The sequence below is a fragment of the Molothrus aeneus genome, chromosome 5 (genome assembly GCF_037042795.1).
Source record: "Molothrus aeneus isolate 106 chromosome 5, BPBGC_Maene_1.0, whole genome shotgun sequence".
Lineage (NCBI taxonomy): Eukaryota > Metazoa > Chordata > Aves > Passeriformes > Icteridae > Molothrus > Molothrus aeneus.
Window position 1 is genome coordinate 8,060,621 of NC_089650.1, and position 15,129 is coordinate 8,075,749.

At 40.7% G+C, this 15,129-nt stretch overlaps 1 protein-coding gene across 1 annotated transcript in view; it reads right to left on the reverse strand.

The window, feature by feature from the left end:
• LRP6 (LDL receptor related protein 6) overlaps positions 1-15,129 on the reverse strand; it is a 114,836-nt gene that overhangs the window by 17,996 nt on the left and 81,711 nt on the right. Inside the window, exons 8-13 of the mRNA XM_066549626.1 lie at positions 13,272-13,488; positions 11,510-11,799; positions 10,175-10,401; positions 7,821-8,005; positions 5,344-5,670; positions 1,386-1,588 (exon numbers count right to left, since the gene is read on the reverse strand). Of these exons, the coding sequence (XP_066405723.1) occupies positions 1,386-1,588; positions 5,344-5,670; positions 7,821-8,005; positions 10,175-10,401; positions 11,510-11,799; positions 13,272-13,488 (1,449 nt within the window). The remainder of the gene's footprint in view (positions 1-1,385; positions 1,589-5,343; positions 5,671-7,820; positions 8,006-10,174; positions 10,402-11,509; positions 11,800-13,271; positions 13,489-15,129) is intronic.

A 15,129-nucleotide genomic window follows, 5' to 3' on the forward strand; every position in this document is an offset into this window, starting at 1 on the left:
TGCTCAGAAAAAGGAGACAGCCAAAATATTAGCATAAAGTAAGGAGAGACCCAGGTTCTGTTGCCACACCAACACCTTTGATAAGATAGAGACATTTAGTCCTGATAGTTTGCTGTAATGGCAATCACACAAGCTGACTGCAGCTTGTAAAACTTTGCAAGTTTGACCAGTAAGTCCAAATTGTCTCTGTGTTCAAGGTCCAGAGTCAGCTCCTGTATTTCCTCTACTTTTTTGACAATTCAAGAGTTCAGTTTGGAAAGACCCAAACCCAGCACATTTAACACTCTATAATAGAAATGGACCACCACTAATTCCCAAAGTTGCAGTTGAGCAGAGAAAAACAAAGGCAAAGTGAGGCCAGAGAGCACTTGAATGCTGGCCTCATTCTTCTCTATCATTGCTGCCATCTCAGTTGGAGGACATGAGGGTGGTTAATAAAATGGAAGGCAGCTCTGCCAAAGATGGAAAGGACATCAGCTAGCGTACAACACTGACTTCAGAGCACTTCCAGCTAACACCTTATTTGTTCAAGGTCTTGCCTTCTAGTGGTCTAGACTTCTGGAGTTGGCATGCCTTTTTCTTCTTTTTTAATTATTACTACTTTTAGAAAGAACCTCATCAACATGTTTCATAGACTTTTCTAAAATTCTGAAGAGGATTAATAAATCAGTAAACATGGCCTACATAAACATTTTGGAAGCCATGGTTATGAAGTGAGCAGCACATCTACCCTCTCATCCCCAAATTAAACTTCACCAGAAAATTTGCCTAACTTTATTTGGCTTGTCACCTCTATGGAATGGCGTGCCTGCAAGTCTTCCATTTGCTTATTCTGCTGAAGCTGGCAAAAACATGGTGGCTTTGACTAGTTTTGGGTATTATTTAGATATTCCAAAATTAAAAGCATTGCTAAATTAAGAGTCAAGGCTGAAGGGCATACAGCAGGATCCAACTACTACCACACCCACCACCAGAAACCACACTCTTAAAATTCAACTGAATATGGCACCTCTCCTGTGTTGTGTTGCTCATCTTAGTCTCTCGCTTGCCTCACATTCAAAAAATCAGGAAGAAAAGATCTATTTTAAAATGCAAAATTGAATAAGCAGTCACTGGTCACACTTAACCTCACTAAACTTCACCATTCTACGTTTGGTACCTACACACCTTCCTTTCTCTTCCACCCTCTTTTCCTCTTATTCTTCCCTTTTTTCCCCCAATTCCTCCCCAACTCATTTTTCTATGGTCATTCAATAAAGGCACATTTGTTTTTGATTAATAGTGCTAAAAACACCACGGTGGTTTTTTGCACTCTGAGAGCAATCCACGAAGCATCACGAAACCCATTTGTAAGGAGGGCTCCTGACAGCACCCCCTGAGGATACCTGGCTGCCATCTTCCTGTGCCTTGCGGATGATGTTCTGCCGAGAGTCGATCCAGTAGAGCTGCTTGTCCAGGGGGTCGTAGTCGATGGCGCGCACGTTGCGGAGGCTGTGGATGGGCAGGATGATATCCGGGCTCTGCTGCTCGTCTATCACCATGCGGTTAATGGCGTTCTTCTGGCTGAACAGCAGAAAGGTGGTAGGAGCTGCATGGGTTGAAAAAAAAAAAGGGGTTGAAAGGGTTACACGTGGCAATAACATTTTTATGTTTAAGAATGACAACCACAATCCATAACCAGACATTTATTTCCCTTTTCCCTCTTCCTTGGCCAAAACTAAACAAAAAATCAAAACATAACAATCCCAATCTCTGTTGAGTACGAATAGCCTTTCAAATTAACTCTTTTTACAATAGATGTCTGTATGTGAATGTGATAGGCAAAGATCAGATTTTTTAAGTGGCAGGACTTGTGAATGTGAAGACTTCTGTCAAAGGCATCTCAAAAAGGAATGGTCAATTATGCCTCTCAAAGAACTGTCCATTTTCTTTCTAAAGGGGTCTCAGGGAAATGCAGCTCCACTGTATTGAAGTGGACCCCTTTGCTAGGTGCACTTCTACGTGCAGAGGAAGGTAAGAAAAAGCCAGCACTGGTTCCTTATTTAGATGTTTCAGGGAAAAGAGATTGACAGTGGTTCAGTCCTATTCCTACAAATCCTTTTTCTGCCTGTACTGGAATGAAACAGCTAATTCATAGGAAAATTTCTGAACTGTGTGTAAGGCTGTGTTTTGGAGAAAAATGCATTTGTTCTTCTCAAAGCTATGCATCTTTACTATTTCTAGGTGGTTATCTGGGAGTGACAACCTGCAATGAGAAAAAGAAATCCCATATTCTGTCCTGCAAAAATTTCCTGAACAAATGTTTGTTCTTTGTAGTTAGAAATACCATCAAAGAGCAGAAGGTAAGACTTCAACACCCCATACAGCTGTAGTTTACCAGCTGTAACTTACAATAAATACACAAAACATTTAATACATCATTGAGAAAAATTATCTTTGTATTACATAGCGGGGTCAGAAATCAGAGAAGGTAGTGAAAGCATTTTCCTTTTTCAGAGGGTTCTTTTCAATAATGCTCTACCTGAAGCCACTGCTGTGCAAGATGGTACAAGAGCAAATTGCCAGAAATGCAGCTTGAAGCCTCCCTGAAGTTTGTACAATCAATTCTCTACAGCCCAAGACTGTAGAGAGATTAGCAGTGGGACACTGCATTCATTTACCAGCCTGTAAAACAGGTAATGCAGCACCTGGGAAAGGGGAGGAAGCAAAAGTCTCCTAGAGAACATCATCACCTTGCTTTGTTATTTTAGCATAGGCTTTGAACAGCTATTCTGACTGCTGGGAAAAAAAAAAGGCAGGGAGGAGTTTCCTTGGAAACCAACACTCTCTCCTAACATCCTATAACAATCAGGCCTAATTGCAAGGTATTTTTGCTTTCTGGAAAATCTCTATTTTCCCTCCAAGCACTTCTCCAATAATTTAAGCTGCCTTCTACTTAACTCTAAACTGTGTAAGAAAGCACAAAAAGAAATAAAGTGAAGACAAGTTTATATGAATGTGTACAGCAAAATAATGGATTCAGAAACATCAGAATTCTTACCAAGAAATTATGATAGAAATGGAAAGGGAAAAAACTTAAGGTAAAACAATGCAGGTAAACATATAAGCACCTAAAATTATTTCTACTCTTCCCCCAAAGATACCCTCTCACTTTCTAAGACTGCCTGGCTTACAACCTTGAATTGATGGCTCATTATAAAAAGCAACAGTAGAATTTCTCCCCTTGAGACTCCACATCTCTGAAACAGTACCAATTTCAGAAATCCCTTTCCAGTTTTCATCATTCTCCCTCCCAATAGTCACATATTTTAACTGTATTTTTGGCAGCAGGCAAATGGAGTGCATTGAGTATGTCTCCTGTGTAACCCTGCCTTCCAACTTCGTGACACGTGGTAGGTCTGAAGAGATCTCACCAGAGTATAATTAAAAGAACCTATGCATGCATGAGCAGGGGATTCTGGAAGGGAGGACCTCTAGACAGGGCCTGGACTAATAATGTTCAGGGGGTACATAAGCAAGTAATACAGGCAAAAGAAAGTTAAAACAATTCATGCTCCAATTATGGTGTCCAAAAAAAGGAATTAAAATATACACAGAGAGGCCTAAATCTCCAATTAGCTACAAATGAGAAGCTGGAAATTTCCCAGGTTTGAATATAGCAGAGGAAAACTCCTAATACCACACAAAGAGCCCTGAACTGTACCATGGGGAAATGGTTCTATTTGCTCACAATGTATTTCCTATATTTTGCTCCTTGCTCTGTTTCCAGGAGCATTTTTGCAAGAAAAGCATGACCTTTGATTTTTCTGCTACTTTTTCTCCACTCAAAGTCAAATTCCTCCACCTAGAAGATCACAGTCACTATCAGAGAGATGCCAGCTGTGCCTCTAACTTGCACAAACACGTGAAAGTATCAGGGTGCAAGAATCCAGCTATCGTGCAAGGGGCCATTTTAGTAAAAAGGAGAGGAGAAGTACAGAACACATGGGGAGTAGAAAAGCACAGTGTTTTGAAAAGCATGATTTTCAAAAAATGCCATGAGGTGGCATTTGTGCAACAATCTGCCCAGCTTTTGGCTTTAAGACAACAGTTGGATGTCTCTACTCATGCATAATGTGGATGAGATACAATCTGTCTCTCTGTACCAGGAATCTCTTCACCCACTGACTAATGTGAATGACACCAGTGGAAATCAGCCATCCAGAGTCGCTGCCAAAATTATGAGAGCTTCACTGCAGCCAGTTATTGAGAGATGGATAAATTATTTGGTTAGAAACTAATTACACACAGCCTGAGGGGCATTGTGGTTTGTATTCTGCACAACAATAAAGAAAAATGGGGCTTGGCTGGACTGAAATCAGGAACCAGACTGCTGGGGAAGCCACGGAGCCCAACCCATCCTCACTGAGGAAAAACACTTGTAGAGGTCTGAGAGTGGCCCACCTCAGCACCTCAACAGCCAGCAAACACAGCTACTGCAGAATGAAATCCTGACCCCATAAAAGCTGCACAAAGTCCAGAATCCAGACTAAAGTATCACATACCCTTTATGCCAGGCAAGACTAGGAATATATAAGCAGATATATAAACAAGCAAGCAAGCACTTGAAGAGGGTCTGACAGAGACACAGAACCAAAACATTTTTAGCTTTTGTGTTTATACAGATGTAGCCAAGCCACCAGAAAAGTTCACTAACAGCCATTCTTCTTCTTTAATTAAGATATTGGTATGTTGCAAGATTATTTTCTTGTTTTTTTTTTGTTTTCAACCTCCTATGTTGTCTTAAAACTCAGTAAGATATTACAACTGGAAAACTGTAAACTCTTCTTTCCTCCCAGTACAATGCTGGCATGGGTCACTAAACACATGTGCTCCTGCATTTCCTGTTCGTTCCCTATGGCTTACTGTCAGAACCCAGGAAATTCCTCTGGCTGCCCTGGAGGACTCAAGCCCCTGCCCAGGGGGCTCAGAGACCTTGGCATAGGGCCCAAGACCCCTGTGCCTTTGATTTAGCCCTTGGAAAAACCAATTACCAACCTTATATGAAGAATTACAAGCCACAAAAGTTTAAGTAGAATGATAGTGAATTTATCATGGGGTGAAAAATAGATTTTTGGGGTTTTTAGAATGGGGGTGCAGGGGGCAGGCAGAGTGCCTCTGACTGTCTTGCTGAGCGGACCTCGGCAGGCCAGGAGAAACAATTTTATGGATAAGATACAATAAACAACCTTGAGACTGAGAAATGAAGAGTTCTGACTCCTTCTTCGACTGCCAGGCTGGGAAAAGAGACTTTCTAATGTATCTTGGGGTCACTGTGACCAGCGAGAGACCCCTATGGCTTACCACTGCAGGTCCTGTTGTCAGAGTTCAAGGAATAGTGAGCTGGGCAGCCACAGACAAAGCCTCCCACGGGGACAGCCAGGCACAGGTGAGAGCAGTGCCCGTTGCTGGAGGCACACTCGTTCCAGCCCGCCTGGCGGGAGGAGTGGAACACCAGGATGTCCATCACGTAATCCAGGTGGCCCTGGATGATGGTTCGGTTCTGCCCGCTGGTCTTGTTGGCGCGCTCGATGCTGCGCCGGCTCCAGTCTGTCCAGTAAATGTAATCCTGGTACTGGGTCAGGCCAAAGGGGTGAGGCAAATCATCAGCTATGATCTCACGGTCCAGGCCTGTGTCCAAAAAGAAGGCACAGAAAAGTGGGGTTACATGGGCACAAGCAGAGATGTTGAACGTACTGTTGAACGTACGTAACGTACACGTACTGTTGAACGTGTCCCCTGCCCAGAAAGGTTACCACACAATTACTTTAAAGTTATATTTCATCGTTGCAAGAGTAAATTACAAAGTAATGTACAGTAGTCAAAAGGAATCTCAGCTTATCACAGAAATGTGCTAATCTTGCTTTCCATTCACAGAAAAAAAATGTAGTTTACTGAAGAAAATTTTGAAATTATCAGGGTTCTCAGAAAGATTCTGTCCTTTCCCTCCTGTGGTATTTTTTGGGGTTTCCTGTGGCAGGAAGGAATGAATTTGACTCGATGTTTTTAGAAGGATATCATATCCTATCCTATCATATATTATATCATATCTTATACTAAACTACACTAAACTATACTATGCTATACTAAACTACACTCAAGAATAGAGAAAGGATACAGACAGAAGGCTTAACAAGATAATAATGAAAAACTTGTGACTCCCTCCAGAGTCCTGACACAGCTGGACTGTGATTGGTCATTAAGTCAAAACAATTCACATGTTGGATTAAAAATCTCCAACCACATTCCAAAGCAGCAAAACACAGGAGAAGCAAATGAGATAATATTGTTTTCCTTTTTTCTATGAGGTTTCTCAGCTTCCCAGGAGAAGAATCCTCGGCAAGGGGATTTTTCAAAAAATATAATGGTAACACCCTCCTTCCCAAAACTGACAGGATGCCTCTCAATCTAATGCAGGATCCTAACACTATTTCCAGCTGAGCATCTCTTGCAGCACACTTTTCCTACTGCTTATAAAAAGAAAATTGTTATGAAGTTAATGAAATACTCCATTACCTTATGAGAAAAATTAAATGTACAAGGCTAATATAAAGTGTCTATGGAATGTCACAACATTCCAGAACAGCCAGAAAGTCAGGACAGGGAACGGCTAATTGTGTACACCATGGAAATGTTAAGAGACCTTAAGAAGCAGGACATGGCAGGGGAATATTATTTCAACTGTTTTATTAACTACTTCATTACCATGGTATCTCCTGCTGTGTGGTCATCACACAAAATGAACAGGAGATTATGAAGCACAAAGTCATTCCCTCTTTGCATACAGAAGTCAAGGATGCACAGCCCCACACTCCGCTGTCACCAGCCACAGGCACAGGGAAAAAGAGGCTCTAATGCTGTTTCCAATCCCACATTTCAGAGGGAAACATGGAGCAGGCCTCTACAGAACATCAAAATATATGAGAAGCTGAAGAAAAACTTTTCTATCACACAATTCCCATATTGCATTATGCTGTTTTGATCTTTCTAGCTTTGTTCCACTACTGCAAGCATACTGCTTAAAGCAGACTAATTCTTTAGCATTAAATACTGGCTAATTATTAATGCTTAAATATTGACTATTGTTAATGCTAATCTGAATAATTTAGCACACAACAAGGCAGTTCACTCCTGTGGGTGCTGAGAAGTTAAAACAAGGTACTGTGTAAATCTGAGAGGGCCTAGGTTCCCCACACAGTACTCTGGAACAGTGAAAGAACAAAATATTCCACCTCCATTTAGCTGCAATTACCAGTTTATAAAATCATCACAGACCCCAGCACAAGAGAACTCTCCTGCTGATAAGCACTAGCCAGGAAAAGGTCCTTAACATGCAGAATACAGGGGGAGAAAATGCCTGAGGATACTTACAAAGATATAAAACCAAATTGTATTAAACTGCATGTTGAATAAGATGTTAGCTTCTTGTTGACTTTCTTTCTACCTTTGTTATGTATTTTTTAGTGCTCTTGAGAGTAGCAAAACAAGACCCTCCAAAACACTGCAAGATGATATCTTTGTCCTACATATAACTGGAAATGTGTACACCTAGTGTAATTTTAACTTTCTGAGCAACCCAATCACAAGAAAATTGAGGCCTTGCTAACCAGTGTCACATGAACATGAATTATAGAAGCAAACATTAAAGGCGTGCGAGGTTGGGAAATTTTATTTCTGTCTTATGATGTGTAACTTTGCATTATTTAAGCCACAATTTGCCACGAGGGAGCTGCAAAAAGCAGCACTGCCCTGAGGATGCTGCCCAGGGCTCTGGGGCTCACCTAACATGTTGGAGGACTCGATCAGGTTGGTGTCCAGGTCGGTCCAGTACAGGCGCCTCTTGGCGTAGTCGATGGTCAGGCCGTTGGCGCGCCCCACGTTTGGCACCAGCGTGGTCCTCTCACTGCCATCCATGGCAGCCCTGTCAATCTTGGGCTTGCCACCCCACTCAGTCCAGTACATGAACCTGAAAGAAAAATAATTGCATTCAATCCAAGAGAACTCAAGAGGAAAACCAAAACCAAAATCCTTAGAAAGCACAAGAGAAAAAGAAGAGCTGTAAATTCAAGCATTTATTAAGACTCATTGTGCTAAATTAGGTTGGCTTTTTTTTCCAAAGTAGAGGCAAGAAAGTGAGTCAAGTTTCCTCAAAATGCTTACAAGATTCCAATATTTTTTCCCACTTGGACCTGGATTTTCACCAGCAAGTTCTGTGTGACAGCACTTTGCTAGTAACTAATCCAGGCATGTCATTTAAGAGGCAGAGGCTGGCAGTCAGGCACCTTCATTTATACCTGGCTATTTAGCAGGGTGGTTTTGCAGAGCACTTATCTTCTATTTCTAGTCAGTTGTCTCTCAAATGAAGGAACACAAAAAGGTAGATTTGCAGGGTACTTTTGTTAATAGGTGCCACTACTCATGTCCACACAACCAAGTTAACCAGCCATGTACACAAGACACACAAATCTGTATGGCATTTCCACTGGAGCAAAAATACAATTATTACATACTCACATGCCAGCTTATGCCTTATTTGGAAGAAGGATAGACTTGCACATGTTTACATTTTCTTTAGGCACTGCACAGTAGAGTAGGATGTATATGTGTTTATTATATATTTGATGGCTAGTTAGTAACTTCTTCCAAAATATGAAGCTGATACCATTCAAAAATAAAAGTGAGAGGCAGCTATCCAATATTTATGCCTTTGGGTTTTAATAACTCTAGTGACAAACCCTTGGGAAGTCTTTCAGTTCCAACCAACTGCACAATAGGAAAAGTTGCTTCAGAAACTGATGATCAACAGGGAGAAATTCACTAGACACCAGGAATACTTGCAAATTTTTCTTAAAAATTTTGCAAGTATTTTGTGTATAAATTTTGCAAGTTAGTCACAGCACGGAGCAAAGTGTTGGAATTGCCCCCATGGCAGCAATGCCTTGAAAACTTCCATTTAAAGTACAACTATACTGTATGTGTATTTATATAAGTATATATACATATATAAGTATACAGCTACGCCATTGCTGTAAGGAAAAAGGGGCATTCTGACCCAAGTAATTTTTTTTCTTATCTGTAATGAAGACACAAAGCACTGAATGATGATAATCCTTGGGAAAAACCTACTTCCAGTATAAAACCAGAATCATCCATCACAGCCTTTTGTTACAAATTAGTAAATGGATCTAAGAATCTGATGTTGAATTCTCATCCAGGCAACCCCTGGCACATCTGAGCTGAATCCAATCTGGGATCCCACTGGAGGTGACCATTGCCACCACTTTGTTGAAATAAAACAGAAGGAATATGTTTCAAGTTCTCTGTATTGCTGTAGCTCTCACAGCGTGACTGGGAACTGCGATCATGTCATAACCCTTGTAAATGAAGTTCCTTCATTTGAAAAATAATGCAATATTGGTATAACCTCAAAAAGTTTTTGCAGTAATTAGTTACTGTCAAGTGAGTGTTTCAGGGTAGAAGAGCTATTTCAGAAACTGAATAGCTGGCTTGATTTGCCCCATTCCTTCCTCCCTCTCCCTGTTTATTGCCCTACTTTTGCTATTCCACTTCAATCCAGCTGAGAAGTTTCTTCTCAGAAAATCTTTCATTTGGGGCATAGGTGAATATAATTGTTTCTGCTCCTTCTCTGTCCCTCTTCCTTTGTCTGTACAAACTAAAAGGTTTCTTATCTGAAGAAATGAGTACCTTCCTCATGCTCAGACTATAAACTTTGCTCTCCCACTCTCAAATTAAATCATTTAATATGTTTATTGGACCCTAACTTGTGATAAAAAGAATCCTAATTTCTAAAATGATAAATATATTCCTTTCAATGCTATAGTCCTTTTCTGATTAATGAATTCCATAAACCTAAAACTACTTTGATTCTGTGGTTAATTAAAAAACTAAACATAAATCCCTTTCTAATGAGCTGCTCTGATATTTTTTTTTTTTTTTTAGTATTTTTAACGATTATTCAGGACACTAAGAGTGTATTTCTCTAAATTACCAGGTTGCATTCCCCAGCTCAGTTCTCTCAGGGTTTACAGGCAGCGCTTAACTACCATGCCCTAGAGGAAGCATGACAATGTTGTTTTTCCCTGTTCACAAGCACAGAATTAAATCAGTGAGTTACCCCTCGGCAGGGTCGAGTGCCAGCGCCCGGGGACTGTCGAGATCCTTCCAGACGAGCACCTGGCGGTGCTGCCCGTCCAGCTTGGACACCTCGATCCTGTTGGTGCCAGTGTCAGCCCAGTACAAGTTCTTCCCCAGCCAGTCCACAGCCATGCCCTCGGGGTAATCCAGGCCAAACTCCACCACGTGTTCCAGCGCGCTGCCATTCATGAACGCTCTGCTGATGGTCTGCAGGGATGCAAAGATACACAGGCAAATTAGAAAACTTACCAGTCTGTCACTGGGCTGCTCGTTTTCTTTGTTGGATTTTAAACACTTGCAGATTTTAGACATCTCATAGGAAAGAGGATCTTACAATATGCTACTTATTTGCAAAGCAAACAATGCTGCTATTCAGAAGTAATGATTTACTGCGCTCTGTGAATGTATTCTGTGTCAATTACAATAGCATTTCACTGGGGAAATAAATGGGATAACTAGTCTGTTTGAATTAAGCATCTACATGACAAAGTGACCTTAATAACTCAGTGCCAACTTCGAGGGGGAAATATTTTGGCTCTCCCAGGGCTATACAAAAGCATCAATGTTATAGCACGGAACACTATTTAAAGCAGCCTAATGAAAAAAGTGCAGGACAGAACAGCAAATAGAAGAAAACAACCAAACGACTGATGAGCTCAGTAGCTTCAGTACTGATGGCTAAATTTAATTTCACTAAACACAATCTCTTCCTGGACTTTTATTCAAAAGACTTTTAAAGTCTGCCATCAGGATCAGCCTGTGATAGCAGATACAGCCACAATTCCATTTTAATAATATATTAGAGTTTAGGCATTCCCTGATAAGCCTGAAAATGTTAGAATAGTACAGAATTCTTTTGGCAAACATGAGCTACCTTTCCATGTCCTCAATATTTTTATCTGCACACACTCCTCATACTCACAACCAATCAGAAGTTAACAAATCCCTGATTTTGGTTTACTTCATAGTTTGAACACAACCTGCTAATTATGCCAGTTTGTGACAGCACACTACAGGGCAGTTTACAGATGAGTCTTCATGTGTGTCACTTATGCAGCTCAAAAGAATATCATGCTTAGGGAGTTCAGCCAAGTCACCTCTTGCAGACTCATTTAAACTTTGTGCTTTTAACTATTATGATTCTCCAATTGCAAAAGTCTATAAGTTATTGTTGGCACATGTCTCAAGTCAGTTACAGAAAATGTAATTAAAAAGGAAACTATTTACATATCCCTTGAATTTTGTAAACCCCAATAATCAACCTACTCTTAAACACCTCAAGGAGTATAACAGCCAACATGGACTGAATCCCTACCTTCAATGAAATGTCAGTCCAGTAAATGCGATTGTCTGTCACATCAAAATCCAGAGCAGAAGCTTCCTTGACTCCAGTGAGCGGGATAGCAACGTTGTTATTGTTGGTTTCTAGGGAGATGCGCCTGATGTCTGCTCTCCTGGAGAAGAGCAGGAAAGCTTCTGGCACGATGCAGGTCCTCATGTCACTGATGAGCTCCAGGCCGATGGGGCAGGCGCAGCGGAGGCCTTGGGGTCGGTACAGGCACAGGTGGCTGCAGCCGCCGTTGTCTTCTGCACAGGGGTTTGTACCTAAGCAGGCAGCAAGAGGAAAAGCAACCATGGCAAACTGCCTGCAGGTGAAAGGTGAAGCTAGTCCTCACATGCATCAGCCACACTATGAGTCCTCCAAGCAAACATGCAGTTTTTCTCCTTGTATTCTCTGATCAAATTATTTTTCATTCATTTCCTGTAATCCTTTAGACAGACCTTACTCTCCTTTCCTCACGGCAAGAAACAACCCCAGCACTTGGGAAAAGGATCTGGGCTTCAACAGCTACTGATGATCCCAATTGACAGCACAAGCACTGAATGCATGGTAGGTGTATGTTCTGCTGCCTTTTACAGTACACTGCTCCAGCTACATAGCCCCTTGCATTCCTGCAGGTAAAAAACTTGCAGAGCTATTTTCACATCCATTCAATGGTCTCTCCAGGATGCAAGTGAAGCAGCTCTTTGCAATACTCACTTATGTACATGCTGGAAATTGAACTAAGAGAGGCTTGGCACTAAGGAGTTCAATTGGCCAAACAGTTGCAAAGAGGGCTGCATTCAAAACATGGTACTTTGGGGCATCTGCCACACAAAGATACACATCAACTACATTTTACTCCTTTCCTGCAGTACAATCCAGATAGCGAGAAGCTGCAAGCCTTATCCACATAGCAGGATACTCAGGTACTGTGATGAGTTCTGTGATGCTACAATTATACTGCTACTAGTGCTTGGGTAGCCTAGGATAGGCAATTTAAAGCTAGATGCTGCTTTTTTACAACACAAACACTACAGGGCAGGAAGTACTTCTAGGTATTTTTAAAGATAATTTTCTAATATTAATGTAAAAGCTACTGAATGGACTGAAACTGGCTCATTCTTAGCTTTTGCATACTGGGAGCACATGTTCAGCTTGATATTCTTCCAAGCTATAGAGCTGAAGCTCCTCTCAGAAGACCTAGCCTATTGTATTTCCTGGGAAATGTCCCAATGAAGGCAGGAATGATGAATCTGACTCCATGTTCTCAGAAGGCTAATTTATTATTTTATCATACTATATTATATTAAAGAATACTATACTATACTAAAGAATGCAGAAAGGATTCTTACTAAATGCTAAAAAGCTAATAATGAAAACTCGTGACTCTTTCCAGAGTCTCAACACAGCTTGGCCCTGACTGGCCAATGAGTCAAACAACTCACACCAGAAACCAATGAAACAATCACCTGTGGGTAAACAATCTCCAAACACATTCCAAAGGAGAAAAACACAGGAGAAGCAAATGAGATAAGAATTGATTTCTTTTTCTCTGAAGCTTCTCAGCTTCCCAGGAGAAAAATCCTGGGCAAAGGGATTTTTCAGAGAATGTCAATGCTACACTAACTCACTTTATCAAGCTTCAGCCTGCATTGCCATAGGACTGAAATCTGCCCATTTCTAAAACTCTGCAGGACAGCACTGCTGACATTTTCTCTCCCATTGTCCCTTGGCTGATTAGCAGCCCACTCACCGATGACCTGGTGGACGTTGGTGGCTTTCAGGCCCATCAGATCGGGCAGCTGATCGATGATGATCTCTCTCTCTGCCGTGCACTTGTGCACGCGCTCAATGCTGCGCCTCTGCCAGTCTGTCCAGTAAATGTAGTCTCCCAACAGAGTGAATCCAAATATATGAGGCAGCTTGTCCTCCACCAGGACTCTCCTACCAGTTCCATCAGCATTCATGACCTGTGAATATAGACAAACTTTTTAGATATATAGAATAAACCTGCCACTATTTGGCAGATTAACAAACTAGCTACTTCATGCTCAGACTTCAAATTAAAAAATAATCTCCTATGCATTATAATGCCATTAATGTTACACAGCACCCTAATAAAACAGAAGAGACTCTTTATTAACAGGTACTTACTCTAAAAGCCTTATTTAGAGGTTAGTCTTGTAACCAGATCTTAATGTGGAATTCTGACACAACACTCATTACCTTTGCTTTAGGAATTATTATTATGTAATAATAGTTACTTCTATTATGACTCTCTCATTTCTGACATGAGTTTCGGTTCAGTTTTAAAGAGGAGTCACTGTGTTTCACACAAATTTATAATGGCGAAGGCGTTCTGGCTCAGCATCTTCTAGTCCACAGTCCCTCCCAAGTGAGCTTTGCCCATATTAGAGAGAGCATTAAGAGGAGACCCCACAAAAATACTGGGAGGCAAACAGTGAAGAAGATCTAGAGAGTATATTTATATTCCCCAGTATATTTATAGTCCCCAGTCTGAATACGGAACCAGTTTTACATTCTTCAAAATTAAGTACAGTAATTTTTTTTTACTACAAGGAACAGCTGTAGTCTGTAAATAATTGCATGCCTTTGATCAAGACACTTAAATTTACTGTGTCATTTTTCTCTACTGCTGAAAAGGAGTAATACCTAACTTCCTCAGTGAGGAACTGAAAGGATTAATTAAACATATGTGTGCATGTTCAAGTGAGTGAGTGCCTTATGAATGCCAAGTATTATTATAAAATGTACCATACTGACAGGAGTAAAGAGTCCTGTGTTTTAAGACAAGCTTAAAAATGGTTCAGTGCTGCAATTTTTCAGAAAAAATCCTTCTGAAATATTTCTACTTGTTTCAAGGCCACAGCTTAAGTTTACAGTATGTATACCACCCTTCCAAAATCAGGAAAAAACTCCAACCAACCTTAATATAAACACTTTCAGAAACAATGTGATTCATAAAATCCAAGGTAGCATACTAATTCCTGAAACATTAAAGCATCCTTCCCACCACCCAAGCATGTTCTAAGTGAATGACTGGAAAAGGGGTGGTTTATTAAACCACTGTTTTCAAATCTCTCTCACTTATGGAACTGAGATAACCACAAACAAATCTATATGGCTTCCCATCCTTCCCATGGCTCAAACCCAAAGATTTATGCAATGACAACCTTCAGGATCAACTGGTTTAGTACCTCAGACTAGACTGATGATAGCTGGTGGCCAAAATATCTTCCCAGATCACAAGAAATGTAAAGGCTAGTTTGGAGCAACTCCTACACAGACACATATGAGAAGAGAGGAAAGCAATAGAGAAATGGAACTGAAACATACACCTTTCCCAGGACACAGTATAATAAAATATTTATAAATTGCCTTTAAAAAGTGGAAGAAATGCTATAACCTTCACACTAATTCAATTCCTCCTTAAAACTGTACCTTGTCAAACTTCCCAACATTTTGGCACTTACTCTCAGTATATTAAAATAGGAACTGAATCTTTATGTGCACATTTCCCTAAAGGGACACTGCATATTTGCTGGATTGTAGGAATGAGCTCCATATTTACTTTTGAAGAAAGGTTATAA